The sequence below is a fragment of the Ranitomeya variabilis genome, chromosome 3 (assembly GCF_051348905.1).
Source record: "Ranitomeya variabilis isolate aRanVar5 chromosome 3, aRanVar5.hap1, whole genome shotgun sequence".
Classification (NCBI taxonomy): domain Eukaryota; kingdom Metazoa; phylum Chordata; class Amphibia; order Anura; family Dendrobatidae; genus Ranitomeya; species Ranitomeya variabilis.
In genome coordinates this window covers 472,211,567-472,231,581 of record NC_135234.1, presented here as the reverse complement: position 1 = coordinate 472,231,581, position 20,015 = coordinate 472,211,567, and the positions used below count along the sequence as shown (strand labels likewise).

The 20,015-nt window shown below is 40.6% G+C and overlaps 1 protein-coding gene across 8 annotated transcripts in view; it reads right to left on the bottom strand.

Annotated features, from left to right (window-relative positions):
- Nucleotides 1–1,895: 1,895 nt before the first annotated feature.
- Nucleotides 1,896–20,015, bottom strand: part of GK (glycerol kinase) — a 105,928-nt gene continuing 87,808 nt past the window's right edge. For 2 of the 8 annotated variants that reach the window (XR_013223933.1, XR_013223934.1), the window contains 5 exons: nt 19,754–19,897; nt 18,220–18,306; nt 9,649–9,735; nt 8,467–8,575; nt 3,377–3,510 (listed from right to left, as the gene is read on the bottom strand). Coding sequence is in view for 5 of the 8 variants with exons in the window: in XM_077296681.1 (XP_077152796.1) it covers nt 7,284–7,306; nt 9,649–9,735; nt 18,220–18,306; nt 19,754–19,897 (341 nt within the window). In the remaining 3 variants the exon portion in view is untranslated. Of the gene's footprint in view, nt 3,511–7,134; nt 7,307–8,466; nt 8,576–9,648; nt 9,736–18,219; nt 18,307–19,753; nt 19,898–20,015 lie in introns of those variants that run through there. The other 6 variants (XM_077296683.1, XM_077296682.1, XR_013223935.1 and 3 more) reach the window with 5 other exon arrangements.

Genomic DNA, 20,015 nt, shown 5'->3' with positions numbered 1-20,015 from the left:
AAAAGAGGGGGTGACCTACATAACATGCTCCTAAAAAAGGAAGCTAGGTGGATTATGCAAACTAACGCGATGGGCCCATTAGGTTTTAATGACAGTGTAGACATGGCCATTTTCCTATAGCTCTTTTTGTTATTATAGTTATGCAGCCCGGTGATTGTAGTGTCTAGGCATTAATTTTCATGTGATTCATTTGTTCATAAGAAGTCGTAGAATCTTGCACTTTATTACATACCACTGCGATATGTAGGTTAAATTAGTCGTTGGAGGAATAGGACGCGTAGTTATTCCTTCTGTAATAATATTTTGGTACTATGTTCATTGTTTTTAAGGTATGTTTTAAGATCTTGTTATAGGGTGGGGTGTGATCGGTTCACTAAGGGAGGAAGTAGATGGGTGGCGTCTCGGCCTCACCTGATCCTACTTCACCCAGCGTTTTCTGTGCACACCTTTACTGACCTGTTGAAGCGCCAGCCAGGTGCGAAACAGCTGTTGTCCAGCTTCGCCGCACTCCTTGTACAGCACCCCCGGTTGTGAAGATGTTTTTCATACAACAATAAAGTTACCTGCATCGGACGTCCTGTGAGTGCGTTCCTTCTTCTCCCACCGACGTCTACAGTTGCATCTCTCCCACGGAACTTTGCACCCAGGACTGGATGCTTTGGCCGTCAGCGTGCAGGCGAGCGGTTCCCACCACATCTCTCTCCAACTGTTGGTGCGGTCCGATCTTTTTTTTTCTTTTTTTTCTTATTTTCAGTCTTAAGGTACCTTCACACTAAACAACTTTCCAACGAGAACGACAACGATCCGTGACGTTGCAGCGTCCTGGATAGCGATCTCGTTGTGTTTGACACGCAGCAGCGATCTGGATCCCGCTGTGATATCGCTGGTCGGAGCTAGAAGTCCAGAACTTTATTTGGTCGTCAGTTCGGCGTGTATCGTCATGTTTGACAGCAAAAGCAACGATGTCAGCAATGTTTTTACATGGAGCGTGAACGATAAGTGCGTCACCGTTACGTCACTGGATCGCTCCTGCATCGTTCTGGAGCTGCTGTGTTTGACGTCTCTACAGCGACCTAACAGCGACGCTTCAGTGATCTAGTTTAGGTCGGATCGTTGTCTATATCGCTGGAGCGTCGCTTAGTGTAATGGTACCTTTACTAATACTAAAGTTTGACATCTCAAGAATCTGATTTTTACAGAAATATTTTTTATATTTCTAGGTGTCGTCGCTGCTCCTACCCCTTCCAGGGTTTACATGTGCTGAAGGCCTCCACTCAATCCTCCCTACTTCCAGGTGGAATCAAAGACACAAGTGTAACTAATGAATGTAAGGGACGTCATAATGTAAGCACAGGCACACCCTTGGCATGGTTGAAATGTTTGTGCATCTTGCCATCTACTTGTTTTCCATCTATCTCTTCCTTGATTGACAACTGTGACATAATAGGAGCCAAAAGAGGCCGAGATGGATGAACACAAGTAGGTGGGAAGCTGCACTGAAGCGATCAGCCACGCCAAGGGTGCATCGGACATCTATGCTTGGTTTGACTGTCACGTTTGTGCTGACAGACTTCCTTTATTCATCCATTGAGCCATGTATATATTTAAAAAAAAAAAACACAGTAAAGAAAACACTTAAAAACAGTATTTATTGGAATTAGATTACAATATATAACAAGCAGCAATTGCTAGTGTTTTTTTTTTTCCTCTGGACAGAAAGGAAATTGATATAAAGAGAAACTTGTGTGCCAAAATCGGATTTGTACCAAATACAAGGCTTAGCTTCCCCCAACAACATCATTAGGCAATAGAAGGGGAAGCATTGATGGTTCTGTTTCCAGATTAATGGAACATAAAAAAAAAAAACTAGAGGAAACTGAATGCATCCCTTGATATTAAGTTTACTATAACAATTCCAGAATCAATGGCGTGACAAACCATTTCCCTTGTTAAAATTTTACAAAACAGCATAATATATGGATAACCTGCTGAAAGTTCTTTTTATTGCTCAGGTATAACATTAAAACAACCTCACCAACTTATTGTAGTAAAGCTTTGACACTTTGAAAACATACATTACTGGGATAGTTTACCCAATATTTTATTGCATCATGAAGCCTACAAGTGACTGGATGTTACTGGCTGAATAGTCTAGAAGATTTGTAAGGGTGAGTTATTTAGGTCAATTTACACTTCGCATGGTTTCCATACAAAAAAAAAAAATCTCTTTCCAAAGAATCCCGATGCATCACCTTGACTTATGTTTAGATTCCTAGCACTGCAGACTACGTTATTCATGTCATCAAATATCCCAGAACCTTGACCCTAATATGCAATAGGGCAAACAGAGCCTTATCGATGGTGATGAACCTGATGTCAAATAAGAGAAGTTATGTTTCAAGCAACAAGCACATGCGCTCATGACTAGAGTGCTCGGGTATGCACCTAGTATCGCAGGTGCTCGAGTGACCCGATCGAGATCCCAAGGCCATATGTTTCACGGCTGGTAGACAGCTACAAAACATACACGGATTGCTCGTGTTTGTCAGGCAATTCCTGCATGTTTTGTGGTTGTCTAACATTCACGAAACATACGGCCGTGGGGACTTGAACAGGTCATTTGAGCATCCTAGGCAAACTCAAGTAACGAGCACTTGCGCTCATCACTCACTAGTTATGGTATATAGAGCAATGTTAGCAACCATTTGATATATACCTTGAATACTTCATTTGCACCAACTCTGTCAAGCTTGATCGCTGACTTTGCACATGCATATCAACACATAAACCAAATTATCCTAATTTGGGGATTTTTTTTAAGATTTCTCGACATCTACTTTACACAATATTAAGCCTGTAAAAAATGTATTTTTCCTTGGTGATACATAGTACCGATAATTTATTATGGCTCATCACCCACATTATGAGAAACAAGACAATAAAATAAGGAAAGGGTTACATGTATAAATAGCCTTTGGAATGTAAAAGGCACAAATGCTTTAGAAGAAAACAAGTTGTAGCAAATATAATAGTCTGTGCCACATGAGATACACGTTTCTTTAATTTAACTTCCAAAAATTAAAGCTTCATCAAAAATATCTGTACATATTTCCCAATCAGTATTGTGTAATATTAATACTTCCAATAATTGGAATCTCCAAGTGCAAATAAGTCCTCAAGTAATTTCTACATGACAAATGAGGCTAGGATTCCCTTCATGGTAGAGATGAAGAATTACTATACACATGTAAGTAAAAGGGACTGTAGGAGAAAACCGCTCGTGTTAGTTATTTTACCAGGTCAATCAGCTTTTAGGATGGGGTGCTGCCAAGAAAAGTGAAGAACAGGAGGAGGCGAAATTAAAAAAAAAATAAAGATTGTGCGTGGAAGCTATTCATATCGCTGGCAAAATCTTTCAGACTAAAATCATCATCATCTTGTTGGCAACAGATGAATCCAAAAATACCAACAGAAAAAAAAATGTGCAGAAATAACTTCATTTATCAAGTCCTGAAAAGAAGCACAAACAATGAGTTAAAGTAGAAAAATAAACTACATCTAAAATCGAAATGCAGTATAAAATATTATATATATATATATATACTAGCTGTACTACCCGGCTTCGCCCGGGTTAATGACTGCTGTTAGCAAAATAGAATGTGTTAACAAAAATTTATTCTGCACACAAAAACCACAAAACAAATAGATAGAAATGTAATTATTAAAAGGCAAAAACTAAGCAAATAGAAGCATTTCACAACATATATTAGCTTTGTTATACTGAGAATGTCTTTGTTGCCTATATTAACCAATCAGAGCTCAGGTTAATTAACTGTAGCAAAATAGAAGCTGAGCTGTGATTGGTTGCTATTGGCAGCCTGATAAATCCCCAGCCAACAGGAAGCCCTCCCCCCTGGCAGTATATATTAGCTCACACATACACATAATAGACAGGTCATGTGACTGACAGCTGCCGTATTTCCTATATGGTACATTTGTTGCTCTTGTAGTTTGCTTATTAATCAGATTTTTATTTTTGAAGGACAATACCAGACTTGTGTGTGTTTTAGGGCGAGTTTTATGTGTCAAGTTGTGTGTGTTGAGTTGCGTGTGGCGACATGCATGTAGCGACTTTTGTGAGATGAGTTTTGTGTGGCGACATGCGTGTAGCAACATTTTGTGTGTTGAGTTGCATGTGACAGGTTAGTGTAGCAAGTTGTGTGCAGCAAGATTTGTGCATGGCGAGTTTTGCGCGTGGCGAGTTTTATGTGTGGTGCATTTTGAGTATGTGCAAGTTTTGTGTGAGGCAACTTTTGCATGTGGTGCAACTTTTGTACATGTGGCAATTTTTCTGTGTGTGCAAGTTTTGCATGAGGTGAGTTTTCCATGAGGTGAGTTTTGCACGTGTGGCGAGTTTTGCGTGAGCCTAGTTTTGCATATGGCGAGTTTTGCATGTAGCGAGTTTTGAGTGGTGACTTTTGTGTTTCGACTTTTATGTGGCGAGGTTGGTGTGTGTGTGTGGTGAAATGTGTGCTGAGGGTGGTATATGTGTTCAAGCACGTGGTAGTGTGTGGCGCATTTTGTGTTTGTGTTCATATCCCCGTGTGTGGTGAGTATCCCATGTCGGGGCCCCACCTTAGCAACTGTACGGTATATACTCTTTGTCGCCATCGCTCTCATTCTTTAAGTCCTCATTGTTCACATCTGGCAGCTGTCAATTTTCCTCCAACACTTTTCCCTTCACTTTTTCCCCATTATGTAGATAGGAGCAAAATTGTTTGGTGAATTGGAACGCGCGGGGTTAAAATTTCACCTCACAACATAGCCTATGACGCTCTCGGGGTCCAGACGTGTGACTGTGCAAAATTTTGTGGCTGTAGCTGCGACGGTACAGATGCCAATCCCGGACATACACACATACATACATACACACATTCAGCTTTATATATTAGATATACCTGTATGTAATCTCCTGTATATAGTATATACCTGTGTGTCATCTCACCTATATATAGTATATATCTGTGTGTCATCTCCTGTATATAGTATATACCTGTATGTCATCTCCTCCTATACATAGCATATACCTGTGTCATCTCCTCCTGTATATACTATATACCTGTAGGTAATCTGCTCCTGTATATAGTATATACCTGTGTGTCATCTCCTCCTGTATATAGTATATACCTGTATGTCATCTCCTCCTGTATGTAGTATGTACCTGTATGTCATCTCCTCCTCTATATAGTATATACCTGTGTGTCATCTCTCCTGTATATAGTATATATCTGTGTGTCATCTCCTCCTGTATATAGTATATACCTGTGTGTCATCTCCCCTGTAAATAGTATATACCTGTGTGTCATCTCCTGTATATAGTATATAGCTGTATGCCATCTCCTCCTGTATTAGCCCTTGTTCACACGTTATTTGGTCAGTATTTTTACCTCAGTATTTGTAAGCTAAAATGGCAGCCTGATAAATCCCCAGCCAACAGTAAGCCCACCCCCTGGCAGTATATATTAGCTCACACATACACATAACAGACTGGTCATGTGACTGACAGCTGCCGGATTCCTATATGGTACATTTGTTGCTCTTGTAGTTTGTCTGCTTATTAATCAGATTTTTATTTTTGAAGGATACCAGACTTGTGTGTGTTTTAGGGCGAGTTTCGTGTGTCAAGTTGTGTGTGTTGAGTTGCGTGTGGCGACATGCATGTAGGGACTTTTGTGAGATGAGTTTTGTGTGGCGACATGCGTGTAGCAACTTTTTGTGTGTCGAGTTGCATGTGACAGGTTAGTGTAGCAAGTTGTGTGCAGCAAGTTTTGCGCATGGCGAGTTTTGCGCGTGGCGAGTTTTATGTGTGGTGCCTTTTGAGTATGTGCAAGTTTTGTGTGAGGCAACTTTTGCATGTGTTGCAACTTTTGTGCATGTGGCAATTTTTCTGCGTGTGGCAATTTTTCTGCGTGTGCAAGTTTTGCGTGTGGCGAGTTTTGCACGTGTGGCGAGTTTTGCATGTGGAGAGTTTTGCGCGTGGCGAGTTTTGAGCGGCGACTTTTGTGTTTCTACTTTTATGTGGCGAGGTTGGTGTATGTGTGGTGAAATGTGCACTGAGGGTGGTATATGTGTTCGAGCACGTGGTAGTGTGTGGCGCATTTTGTGTGTGTGTTCATATCCCCGTGGTGGTGTGATTATCCCATGTTGGGGCCCCACCTTAGCAACTGTACAGTATATACTCTTTGGCGCCATCGCTGTCATTCTTTAAGTCCCCCTTGTTCACATCTGGCAGCTGTTAATTTGCCTCCAACACTTTTCCTTTCATTTTTTCCCCATTATGTAGATAGGGGCAAAATTGTTTGGTGACTTGGAAAGCGCGGGGTTAAAATTTCACCTCACAATATAGCTTTGACGCTCTCAGGGTCCAGACGTGTGACTGTGCAAAATTTTGTGCCTGTAGCTGCGACGCCTCCAACACTTTTCCTTTCACTTTTTCCCCATTATGTAGATAGGGGCAAAATTGTTTGGTGAATTGGAAAGCGCGGGGTTAAAATTTCACCTCACAACATAGCCTATGACGCTCTCGGGGTCCAGACGTGTGACTGTGCAAAATTTTGTGGCTGTAGCTGCTACGGTTCAGATGCCAATCCCGGACATACATACATACATACATACATACACACACACACACATTCAGCTTTATATATTAGATATATATATATATATATATATATATATATATATATATATATATATATATATATATATATATATATATATATATATATATATATATATATATATATATATATATATATATACACACACACACACACACATATATATTTATTTATTTATTTTTTTTTTTTTCACCAAGTCATTTTATGCCTTTACAAATTAGTAATTGAATCTGACTGTCCTAAGCTATGGGATATTTACTGGGCTGTAACATTTATAAAAATTTCTTCATCAAAAAGAGTAGTGTGTAATTTAGTGACTAGCGATGCCCAAAATGGTTTCTTGTAGGCAAAACATCACAGCTATTAGTAACATGCAAAAAGGAAAATATAAAGGAGGAGTTTTCCACGATTTTTTTTCTCTAAAATTTCAGAATTGTATAAAAGCAATACTCACCTGTTAAATCCGCTGCTGCCCCAATGGTAATTAGAAATGAGTGAATTTATCAAGAGGAACTGACTTCCGTTGGATTTTCCAAAAATTTCATTTTCTCAAGAATACAGGTTTTTTCCATTTCACTCAGCTCAGATTCACCAAAATGGAGGCTATTTTGCTGAACTGGAGAGCGCTGACAAGGGGTAAAAAAAAAAAATATAAAACTCACCTCATCACTCACTTGTTCTTTGCCCCCTTCCTTTGTGCCTCTTTGGCATGACTGACTCTATGCTGGGGCTTCCGGTGCAAAGTTAGCAGTGTACATCAATACTAGTCCTTCGATGACAGATGCTATGATGAGCGCCGTGACGGCAGGGTGTACAGTGAGGTCAGAAGCCTCCTTGGTGCTGGAAGAGCCAACAAAGAGTCAAGCAGGCTGAAGAGGATGCATGAAATGAGGGAAAGCAAAAAGAAGAGGCGCAGAGGACCAGACAGCAGGCTGTGGGACAAGTGAGTGGCAAGGTGTTATTTATCGTTTTACATCCTACATATATTATGCTTTGAGTTCTAGAGAAACTCCAGAGAATCAAAAGGAAAATTTAATTTGCATCGAATAACTTCAATGTCAATCGAATTTACCTGTTAAATTTGCGCAATTTGCAAAATTGGAACGTTGGCAGATTCAACCATCTCTTATGGGGCGTATGTTTCCTTTGTTACTGTGATCATGTGCTCACAGCAGCAGCGACACCTGAGTGAATGGCAGGTGATCGCTGCAGCAAAGAAAACAATGACCAGAGGGGACCACCAGACCAGCAGCATTGTAGTGACAAAAGCATTTAACATGTGAATAGTGCTTATTTGCTATTTTATACCATTACCTGCAGTTAGAAAAAGGTTTCTAAAATCCTGGAAAACCCCTTTCATTAATTCAATTAGGCATTAATATGACCTGATGGATATAATTGGTATGTCATTTTATACCAAAAACAAAAGTGAAATCGAGAGGTCAAGTATAATGGAAAATTTGCTGCACTTCTTATGCTTACGGGTTTGTTCAGATTAATATATTATACTTATGTGCTGTCCATGCTAAAATCAGAAAGCTCATGGACCAGTGTTATGCTATAGGACTGTTGTGATCAGTGTTTTTTCACCGAGTGCCCATGTGGGGAAAATAAATAAATGTGCAGCATTCACTGGTCTTTTTCAAATCACCTATTCAAGGTTATGGTGGGCAAAAAAACAAAAAAACAAATCCCATTCAGATCTGGATGAAAAACAGACTGTTGATATGCGAATCTAAACCCGGCCTAAAACCTACTTCTGGGGACATGAGTTATAAATACTGACCAAGACTGGTCTAAGCATACGTTTCTTTATAAGGCTTGATTCATGTATGATAAATTGTGACTTCATTCATAAAACTTGTTAGCTAGATGATATTCCGGAAGGAACATTTCTAGACACAAAAAATTGTAGGTTAGACTTAATTAGCAGTAATCTGTCCCAACGTTTGATAATGAAGGTAGTAATTAATACACATTTCCCTAATTACAAAGAGCTTGTCTTTTCCATTTGAAGTAAATTGAATGTGAAGGACAACTGGTAAACCTGATTATAGCTACAGTATAGCCAGCACCTTACTAGTGTAAGCGGATAATTGTATTTCTGCACCACAGACTGCACACCGAATGCAAGGGTCTACACAATGCGATCTTCTGGCACCCTCATGTGCTCACAACAAAATAGCAGCTACTGGACTGTCTCTACCATCTAACACAAAAACAATAAAAAGAAGATGTTCCACCTTTTAATAATGGTCTGTCTATAGAAACAGCATATTTCTCGTAAAAGGAGGTAGTCTTCAAATGGCATCCTAAGCATCTCTTTTACGTTATGCAAAAATAAAACAGAACAGTCTTTGATGAGAAAAACTCTAAATAAAATGCTCCTGTTACATGGAGGAGCTGGAAAAGACGTATTCTCACTAGCCCTGAACATAATGTGTTGGGAGGACATTCGGAGAATAGCGAATTATGAGAAGAACAGCAGGGGTTGCCATAAAAAAAACACGTCATGGCAATATCTATCACTTTTCTAAATAATTCCAATTAGGTTAAAAAAATGCTTAACTCATCATCCCTGGGTCCAGCGCCAAGTCTCTGCCTCTGCTCTCAGTGTGTTAGTTTCTGCAACATTGACGGCATATTAACAGAATAAGCCAATCTACGTAGGTTGACCAAGCGAGCTGCTGAGCAGTTATTGACTGCAGCTCTGGCGATGTGACGTCAGTGCCGCATACAATAGGATCAGGATCAGAGACTCAAAAGACCTGGGGAGGATGAGTAAAGATCAGTTTAGCTCTTTTTTTGGGTGGTTTTCTAAAACTGGAAAACTCTTAAGCAAATTGAATACCAAATAAAAATGTATATGTACAAGGAAAAAAAAAAAGCGGACTTAATTAACGCACTAATTATAAGGGAAAACAGGTAGAGCTAGAATTGAAGTCTAGTCAAGAGAATAAAAACTAACCTGTGATGTACTTTGCTCCGATTAACATTACCATGCTACTCACTATATAAAAGCCCAGAGGCAGACTAGAGAAGATACTAGAGTCACCTGAAGACATCCAGCGGGACAGGATTCCATTCAAGCAAGACAGAAAAGAAGAAAATATCAAAATTGCATAATTGGCGTTAATAATCAACAAACATCAACGGCAGAACAATTACAAGTCGTGACAATTGATAAAAGCAATGATGCTTTAATTCATAAGCAAAACAGAGCATTGTACTAAGAAAGCCGCCAAGATGAGTTGGAAGACAGGCATAACAGCAAATCACACCTTATGGACCTTTTTCCTTCTAGTTCTTTTTGGAGGTTGGACTAATTGTTTTGTGCTGCAACGTTCCAATTTTAACAATACTTTCAGTTAAAGTGACTTGGTGCACTACTCAATAGATAAATTAGGAATATTTCTCCTCAAAAGCTTGTAAAGCACCACTATAGCGGATTCTTTTTCAAAGCTGGAGTGGTGCTTCCAATGCAAGATCCCTGACCATAGTCTTATACTCCCCCCTCCAGCGTTTCACCTTTTGACGGCTTCGCACCAGTCCCGCGGGGCCATCTTGTGACGACAACTTCTGACTGGCAAGAAGTCAAAAAAGTTACGTCACAGGTGTTTAATAAAAGTGAAGCAGAACAAGGCTCTCAGACTAGCACTGAAGAGAGACATCCGGCTCGCTCCATGACACGCTGGAGTGATCTGGCAAGTAAACTGCTAGAGACCATCCAGAGAAGCGGTGATAAAAGGTGAAGACCGGCGAGTATAAAAGTAGGGACCTTAGATTTGAAGCAACCCTCCAGCGGTAAAATAAAAAAAAAAAAAAACCTGGAGTGTTGGGGATTTACATTTTGCCTCAAGCTAATAAGCAGCTAGAGTGACACAACCCCCAACTAGGTGGAGACTTGATTTTTTTTTTCATCTTACAGGTGGAAGCGCTCCATAAAGATTGATTTGATTTGCGAAGCAGGAGAATAAACTGCACAGTCTCTGTTCAATCGCTAAGTGCAGAATATGCAAATTATTAGCGTTACCACTTTTTGTAATTAAAATTTAATTAATTTTGTGTACGTGGAGAAACTGAGCAAGTAATTAAAAAAAACAAAAACACGTGACAGCCTGTGTTATTCAATCATCTTGTGATGTAGGAGTACCTTTCATACAGTACCTGGCACTCAGTGGGTATTGCAGACATTTTAAAGAGAATGTGCGCTACTAATTTTTTTTTCTGACCGCGATCCTAACACCATTTTTTTTTCCCAGGAAGCCAAGAGAGGCCAAAAGGATGAAGGGGAACATGTGAAAGGATAGAATGGAAATAAGGTGTGCACATTATCATGTGGTTTTCTGCTGACCCGATGTGTAGGCTATAGTCTTCCTGAAGATTTATTATGACTCTCCAGGTTTTTAAACAATTCAAGATAGAAATGATAACAAACGTGGCACTTAAACATGGCCAAGTGACAGTGGAGAAAAAAAATGTTAATTTATAAAACATGATTTGCCGCAATTTTATGCATTAAAACCGAATTCCTCTACAAACTGCAACTTCCTATAAATCAAAGGAATTCCACAGCTCTTTGCACACTGCAGACTTTTTGATTAAAGGTAATCTGTCAGCAGCATTTCACAACCTACACTATATGCGCTTTTAGCTCTTTAAAAGACAAGTCCAACAATACCGTTACATGGCCAGTCTGTGCCTCCATTACTAAGAAATCAGCATTTTAATTGATATGCAAATGAGCTAAAAAAAAAAAAACTATATGTAGAGCTGAAGCCTCTTTCACGCCAGCTCTATTCTCCACCCAACACGGATTACTTCTGCTTGACTAATGACTCCTTTGCCTGAACTCACCTAGCATAGAAGCCGTCAGTCCAGCAGAAGGAGGTGGCGCTGGGTGGGGAATAGAGCTGAAGTGATAGACTTGAGATCTACAATCTTCAACGTTTTGAATTAATATCATATAATACTGATTTCTCATTAATGGAGGAACAGATTGGCCATATAAGTGTATTGCTGGACTTGTTTTTGAAAGATCTACATGAACATAAACAGTTTTGGGAGTGAAATGTTGCTGACAGATTCTTTTTAATGTGTATAGTCTTAACGAGCTAAAGCACATCCCATGAGAAGTTATCCCAACATGTCCCAGGATGTAGTCATGATCCAAAATATCTTGTAAATGTATGGGCTTAAGCCTCCTGTCAATGTGCTCATCAAGGTCCTCTGTTTACATTACTTTATGTGGCCACAACAGGTTTGTTAGCAGACTAGACTAGACCACGGTCATGTCACAAGGGTGTGACATCCCTCTAGAAAACTTGGAGGTAGACTGTCGGGTAATGAATCGTAGTCCTCTTTAAATAAGGTGTGATTCATGTCCTAATTTAAATGGATTTCCCTTTCCTTCAGTGCAGAGAGGGTTAAGGACTATTTCCATGCTGGCTGAGACAATACAGCCTGGTTGTTCTCAGCTGCAACTGCTTAGCCTTTACTACTTTACTACTTCTGTGCATACAGGGTCTGGGCGTTTAGTTCCTGCAGGTGAAAGATTCATCTTCCTGTGCTGTGTGCTAAAGCTAAGCCTGACTAAAGAACTGAGACGGGCTTCCAGGATCGCTGAGCGAAGATGGAAGCGATCCCGCTCTGCTGACCACTTCACCGCATACAAGCAGTCCCTCGCCAGCTTCAAGTCCGCGCTCACTGCCGCAAAACAAACTTACTTCTCATCTCTCATATCCTCCCTGTCTCACAACCCTAAACAGCTTTTCAACACTTTCAATTCTCTACTCCGTCCCCCTGCACCCCCTCCCTCCCCTCTCATTTCTGCTGAAGACTTTGCCTCTTTCTTTAAACAGAAGATCGATACGATCAGAGAAAGCTTTGGCCCACAGCACCCACTGCCCCTCTTAGCTGCTCACCCCTGCTCCTCCAAAACCAGCTTCTCCACCATGACAGAAGATCAGCTCTCCACCCTCCTGTCGAGATCACACCTCACCACCTGCACGCTCGACCCGCTCCCATCTCACCTCATCCCTAACCTTTCCACGGTCTTCATCCCAACCCTAACGCACCTCTTCAACCTCTCACTCACAACAGGCGTCTTCCCCTCATCCTTCAAACATGCCAAGATCACACCCATCCTCAAAAAGCCCTCCCTCGACCCATCCTCTGTGTCTAGCTATCGCCCGATATCTCTTCTTCCTTATGCCTCCAAATTGCTGGAGCAACACATCCATCTTGAACTGTCCTCTCACCTCTCCTCCTGCTCCCTCTTTGACCGATTACAATCTGGCTTCCGTTCCCATCACTCAACTGAAACTGCCCTAACTAAAGTCACCAATGACCTACTAACTGCCAGGAACAAGCGACACTACTCTGTCCTCCTTCTCCTCGACCTGTCTTCTGCCTTTGACACTGTGGACCACCCCCTTCTGCTACAAATCCTCTCATCTCTTGGCATCACAGACTTGGCCCTTTCCTGGATCTCATCATATCTGACAGATCGGACATTCAGTGTCTCCCTCCGCCACACCACCTCCTCACCTCGCCCCTTGTCAGTCGGTGTTCCTCAAGGCTCTGTTCTAGGACCCCTACTCTTCTCCATCTACACCTTCGGTCTGGGACAGCTCATAGAATCCCACGGTATGCAGTACCATCTCTATGCTGATGACACGCAGATCTACCTATCCGGACCTGACCTCACCTCCTTACTTACCAAAATCCCACACTGTCTGCTATTTCAGCCTTCTTTTCTGCTCGCTTTCTACAACTGAACATGGACAAAACAGAATTCATCATCTTTCCCCCATCTCACTCTACCCCTCCACCAGACCTATCCATCAATGTCAATGGCTGCTCACTTTCCCCAGTCCCACACGCCCGGTGCCTCGGGGTGATCCTCGACTCTGCCCTCTCTTTCAAGCCACATATCCAAGCCCTTGCCTCCTCCTGCCGCCTCAAACTCAAAAACATTTCCCGGATCCGCGCATTCCTTGACCGTGACACCACAAAAACACTAGTGCATGCCCTTATCATCTCCCGCCTCGACTACTGCAACCTCCTACTCTCTGGACTCCCCTCTAGCACTCTGGCCCCACTCCAATCCATCCTACACTCTGCTGCTCGACTAATCTACCTGTCTCCCCGCTATTCCCCAGCCTCTCCCCTATGCCAAGCCCTTCACTGGCTTCCTATTGCCCAGAGACTCCAGTTCAAAACCCTCACAATGACCTACAAAGCCATCCACATCCTATCTCCTCCATACATCTGTGACATGATCTCCCGGTACCTACCAACACGCAACCTCCGATCCTCTCAAGACCTCCTTCTCTACTCCCCTCTCATCTCTTCTTCCCACAACCGCATCCAAGACTTCTCCCGTGCTTCCCCCATACTCTGGAACTCTCTACCCCAGCACATCAGACTCTCGCCTACCATAGAAACTTTCAAAAAGAACCTGAAGACTCACCTCTTCCGACAAGCCTACAGCCTGCAGTGATCCTGAACCTACTGAACCGCCGCACAACCAGCTCTGCCCTCTCCTAGTGTATCATCACCCATCCCCTGCAGATTGTGAGCCCTCGCGGGCAGGGTCCTCCCTCCTTATGTACCCGTGTGCCTTGTTTTTTGCTCATGTTTAATGTATTTGTCTATATTTGACCCGTATTTCACATGTAAAGCGCCATGGAATAAATGGCGCTATAAAAATGAATAATAATAATAATTGAAGTTTGGAGTTGGAGTTGTTGGTTCTGTAGTTTGCTGTTGTACGTGTGTGTATATCGTCTGTTACCTTTTCCCATTCAATTTATTCCAACTTGTCCCTATCCTTCTCCCTACTTGGTTAGTGCTTTTGTATGACAGAGATTTCCTGTTATCCCTGTTTTGTCTGTGTCTGTCCCATGTCTCATGGGTGGGGGAGGGGACAGATTAGGGTTTTTACAGGAGCATAGTAAGGTCGGAAACCCTGGCCTCTCTACCTGTAAGAGTACCAATGGGACAGGGATAGTTAGGGTCCCAGCTCCAAAGACAGCTATAGGCCCCTCTTCGTTACTGAAGGCAGTCACATCGTGACAGGTCACTAAGGCAGGAAACTATGTCTTTTGACTGACATAAAAGGAGGGTAATATTTGGGACAAAAAGGGATCACAAAACTAAAATAAAAGCGAATTGCAATCATATATCATTACATGCTGTATCTGTTACATACATCCAATGTTTGTCAGGGAATACAGGATTTAACTCAATGTCTAAGTCATAGGACTTGTAGAATTCTGGATCCATTAATATAACAAAAATTATCCCCAAAACAGTGGGTATGTTTTTATAGATTTCTAATACACAAAAAGCACGTTAATATAGATCCTCAATGATCTGTGCTCTGCCAGTAAAAAACATGAACTTTTACAAGATGTATCATGTGAGAAATCTATAGTGACTTTGTATCTAAAAATTGCCTCTGTGACTTCAGTGGGTGACCTTTTGACATTCTATTAAATGAACTGATTTCTTAGATATCCATTTTTGGCTTCAGTTCTACAAACAATTATAATATAATTTATCATAGTAATATTGAGCCTCTTTTCATTTCAAGCTTAGCATGATAATGGATTTGCACAATAATGTGCTCATTAACAGGAAATTAGAAGCAGTTGGAGGAAAATCCTCAGCTGAACATAAATAGCTTTTATTTAGAGAATTATCACAAAGAAATTATAAAAAAAAAAATGTAAAAATTATTGGCTATATGGAGAAGAGATCTCATTCTCTAGGGCACATAAACAGGAGACAAAATAATTAATGGTTTAGCGGATCTATTAAAGTGAAAGTGTATACGGTCACTACATTTGGTTAATGATTGTAACATATTCCCACCAAGTACCAGGTATCTTTGTTGCTTAAATTATCATTTACATTAGGTTAGAACTATGATGAGAGTGTAGCTTGCCAACCGGTGGAGGTCCGACAGTTGGAACTGCTAGAAGGATGGGTCAACAGAGATATACGAGATATCCTAGCTCCTTCTGAAATTTTTATTGCACCACTACCATCTAGGTATCAGGTAGGTACAGCAACTCAACTCATTTACTTAACCACTTGTTCTTGTGATTAATGGGGCCCCTTTGGTCAAGCCACCATGATCAGCAAATAATGAGAGTCTAAAAATAAGCTTTCACTTGCCAAGACACAATATATCCTTAGGTAAAAGGGATATTTTCATGTGGCATATTTGTTGTAGAATTGCCTGCGGCTGACACATTAATCTGGGTAGGGTTTACAGATCTTCATGTACATGCTGCAGAACTAAACAATCCGATGAAGACCACTGATCTTCAGTAAGGGTATGTGCACACGTTGCAGATTTGCCTCTGGAATTTTCTGTGCTGATTCTGCGTCTCTTGGTAGAAAACGCAGGTGCAGATTTGATGCGTTTTTCTTGCGGATTTACTGTGGATTCTGTGAGGATTTCATAGAATGGGCTCAGAAACGCTGCAGATCCGCACAAAAGAAGTGACATGGTGCTCTTGAATCTGCTGCGTTTTCCGTGCAGATTTTTCCACAGCATTAGAGCAGCATTTTTTTTTGCCAATGAGTTACACTGTACTGTAAATCACTTGCAGATCTGCAGCATTTCTGAGCGGAAAAAAACGCTGCGGATCTGCAGGAAATCTGCAACGTATGCACATAGCCTAACAGAAATTTTTGCAACAATTGTGCCTTACGTAAATGTTCCTGGTATGGCAAATGCCTAAGGTCTGTCAGTAATGGGCTTTTTCAGGCATGTTCAGTTTTTATGGTCTGCAGTAGTCTATACTATGCGCGATACTTGTGAGAAGAAAACAAAACTGAGTATTCGCACTTATTGGACTACAGCTACAAGATTCTGAAAAGTTGGTTTCTAATGTTGACATTACTGACTACGTAGTCATTGTGTGAAAGGACAGGACGAATGCAAATAGGGAAAACTTTCTGAAGGCAACCGGTAAATATTACAGGATTTTATTCAGGACATTCCAAAGACTGACTAATACAACCATAGCAAAACACAAAAACGACATCAGCACTAGCCTATCTATAGGATTTGATATTGTGGCACTAATTCTAGACTCGTGTAGATGTAGAAATTAGATCATTTACCACTCAGATGCTCACAATCAATTGAAGAGCAGAAGATTTTAGGGTTTTTTGTTTAAGAAAATTATATTATGCTAATCTTTATTTTACTCAAATCCACAATTGATAATTTAGCCTCACTATGCACCCATATTGGTCTCTTGCCAGACACAAAACCGTAGTTAGTTTTATTACACATATGAAGAGCTAAATTTGGACCCAGCTGGTATAGGCCCTAACCAGTAGTCTAGACAAAGAAAGCGGAAGCTTCAAATATAATAATACCCTGACAGCTTGGCCAGGTCCGCAAACCGCCACCATGCCGTCATTGATATACGAATACACTACTTCACAAGCCAACCTTTATTGTATAAAAGATTACTGCATATTGCACATTTTTTTTATAATTTTGGTGGTGATATGCTAATTAGTGGGTGACTAGTTGAGGGGGTGTTTTTTCCCCCAAGAGTAACAAACCCAATAATCAATCTCCACCATACGTATGCCCAGGGAGGCAGCAGTGACATGCGACTCAGGCAACCATTTCAAGTGCTTGAGTTTTATGTGACAACTGCCCTCCTGGGCATGTGCAGTGCTGCCGGCTTACTCTTGATCAAGGAGGCAGAGATTTGTGACGAGCCAACGGTGACGCCACTCTTGAAAATCATGTTACTCACACACAAGGGCGTCATAACATGATTAGTGGGCTGAGTATCTGGGCAAAACAATGACCCCTTCACTAGTCACACACTAATTAGTATAGAAGGTTAAAAAAATGTTAGTTTTTTCCAATATTCATTAATCCTTTATCCTTTGGGTTTGTTATGTAAGGCAATCATATAGCAAAAAATACATGGTGGTGATTTGGGAACCTAGGCAAGCTGCCACATTCCCTTTAAGGGACAGGACACTTAGAAAAGCAATGGTATTGCATATGAATTTAAGTTATTCTAACCTACAACTGTGTTAGTAATATAGTGGTTAAAAGAATAATGGTAGCGTCTAGTTTAATTTCCAAGCATTTAAAGGTGGATAATAATGTAACAATACATTTCTGTCGTCATAGCTCTCAAGATGGAAACCTAATTATACAGTCTCTAATGACTGTCACGTCCAAGACAGGGGGCAACCAACCACCATCTCTCCTGACTTCCCTATAGAGGATCACTTTCCCAAAATTGGGTATGCTTCTAGAGGAGAAGCTGTGTGGCACCATTTGTCTCCAGGAAGAACCCAAATTGCCCTACTGGAAGTCCTAAAATCTTCATATAATCATCACATAGAAGAATGAGGGCTTGATTACAGCTAGTTACAATACATACAACTATTCCAAAAGATCAGGAAAGCCTAGATATACATTTTAACATATAATCCATTATAAAAAAAACTGTATACAATGTAAAAAAAATTCTAAAGTTACCATTCCCATTGGCTGTAGCTTCAGAACTTTCCCAGCCCATCGATTTCATAACTGCCTTTTTCCAGCGAGCATATCGGAATTCACTTTCTACAATAGGAATTAAAGTTAAAAAAAAAAAAAAAAAAAAGGTACTAAAATTTTGTGCAGAAATTTTAGAATAATAGTTTAACCATTAAAGAACGGAATTTAATGAAGTAGAATTTTTTTGTTTTGTTTTTCTAACCACTTTTGAAAATACATTTTTCCATAGACCTAGCCACCGAACTGCCCACTTTTAAGTATTTAGACATTGCTTTGGGGTTTCGTTTCTATGAATGTAGTATAATTGACATTTTCTGTAGGTCATTGTAATTATGGATGTACAAAATGTATACATTTTTTTGGACTTAAAACTTCAACAGAATTTTTTTTTTTTTTTTTATTGTGGCACTTGAAGAGGGAGCTTGTTATTGCAGTACGACTTACAATTTTCCTGGTGCCCATTTGAGGTACATAATTTTTTGTAGGCGTGATGAGCAAAGAACAGCAATGACATTGGGCTTTTAAATTTTAATGGTGCTCAGTGTGCAGGATTAGTAACTTGACTATTATTGTATCATTACAGTGGTGGCGACACCAATGTGTGCAGCTTTTTTTTCATTATGAAAAAAAATAGACTTTTTACACTAAAGGGTTATTTTACTATGATTATTACTTTTTCTCAACTCTTGACCTTTTCCCCATACACCCTTCTGATTAGTGGGACTTTCCAACAGGCCAGTCTTCTACATACAGCAGGTCTGGAGGCCATTAATAGGCCTCTGCTTCCACGGCATCTTATCTTTAACTCGGGATTGGGTTGCTGTGGTTATTTTTGATCACAGCATCTCAGGAATTAAATTGCTAGAGCAGGTGACAGCTGTATAACACAGCTGGCACATGCAAGTGATGGCGCAGGTGCAGCTTCTGTGCTCATGCAAATCACTGCACCATAATAGTACAGCATATCATTTTAAATACCTTCCAAATGTGACAATAGTTTGATGCAGGCCAGGAGGAGACCAAGTAGGTACTTGAAGCCCATTTAGATGGGCCAATAATTATGGCCCATCTGAACAGGCCGGCAAACACCAGTCAAACGAGAAAAATGCTCATTCGGTGGGTGCAATAATTTTAAGCAGGCTTAAAATCTCTGTTACTAGTAGCCAATGCCGAAAGCATGACATTTTACAGGCACAGAAGGATTGGAAGTATGTACTGAATTGTTCATAGATTGTAAGCTTGCAAGCAGGGCCTTCATTCCTCTTGTTATCTGTTTTGATCTGTGTGATTATTGTTATGCTGTAATGTCTATTGTATGTACAAGTCCCCTCTAAAATGTAAAGTGTTGCGGAATATGTAGACGCTATAGAAATAAAATTATTATTATTAGTAGTACTAGTATGTGTGCACATATAATTGAAGTAGGTTTAGCCATTAAAGAACCACTGATCAGCTCGTAGCTGATTTGTGGTAGTTTAACGGCTGCATATGTGCCACGTATAACTGGCTTTACCTTCCGGGTTAATCTGTGGTTCGAACCGTTCACAAGTCACAGCAGTCAAATCTCCAGGGCGAAGACTCCAAACCCCTACTCCTTCTGCTGCGCCCGCAGCCATGGCGGCTCCTAATGCAGTTGTTTCAGGCATGGAAGGTTTCACTGAATAACAGAAGTAGGTGTTAGCTCAAGAGCGCACAAATTAGATTGATGGAGAACCATCTTTGCATTCATATTTCTATAAACATACTAAGATAAAAAAGGAAAAATTAAAGAGAAA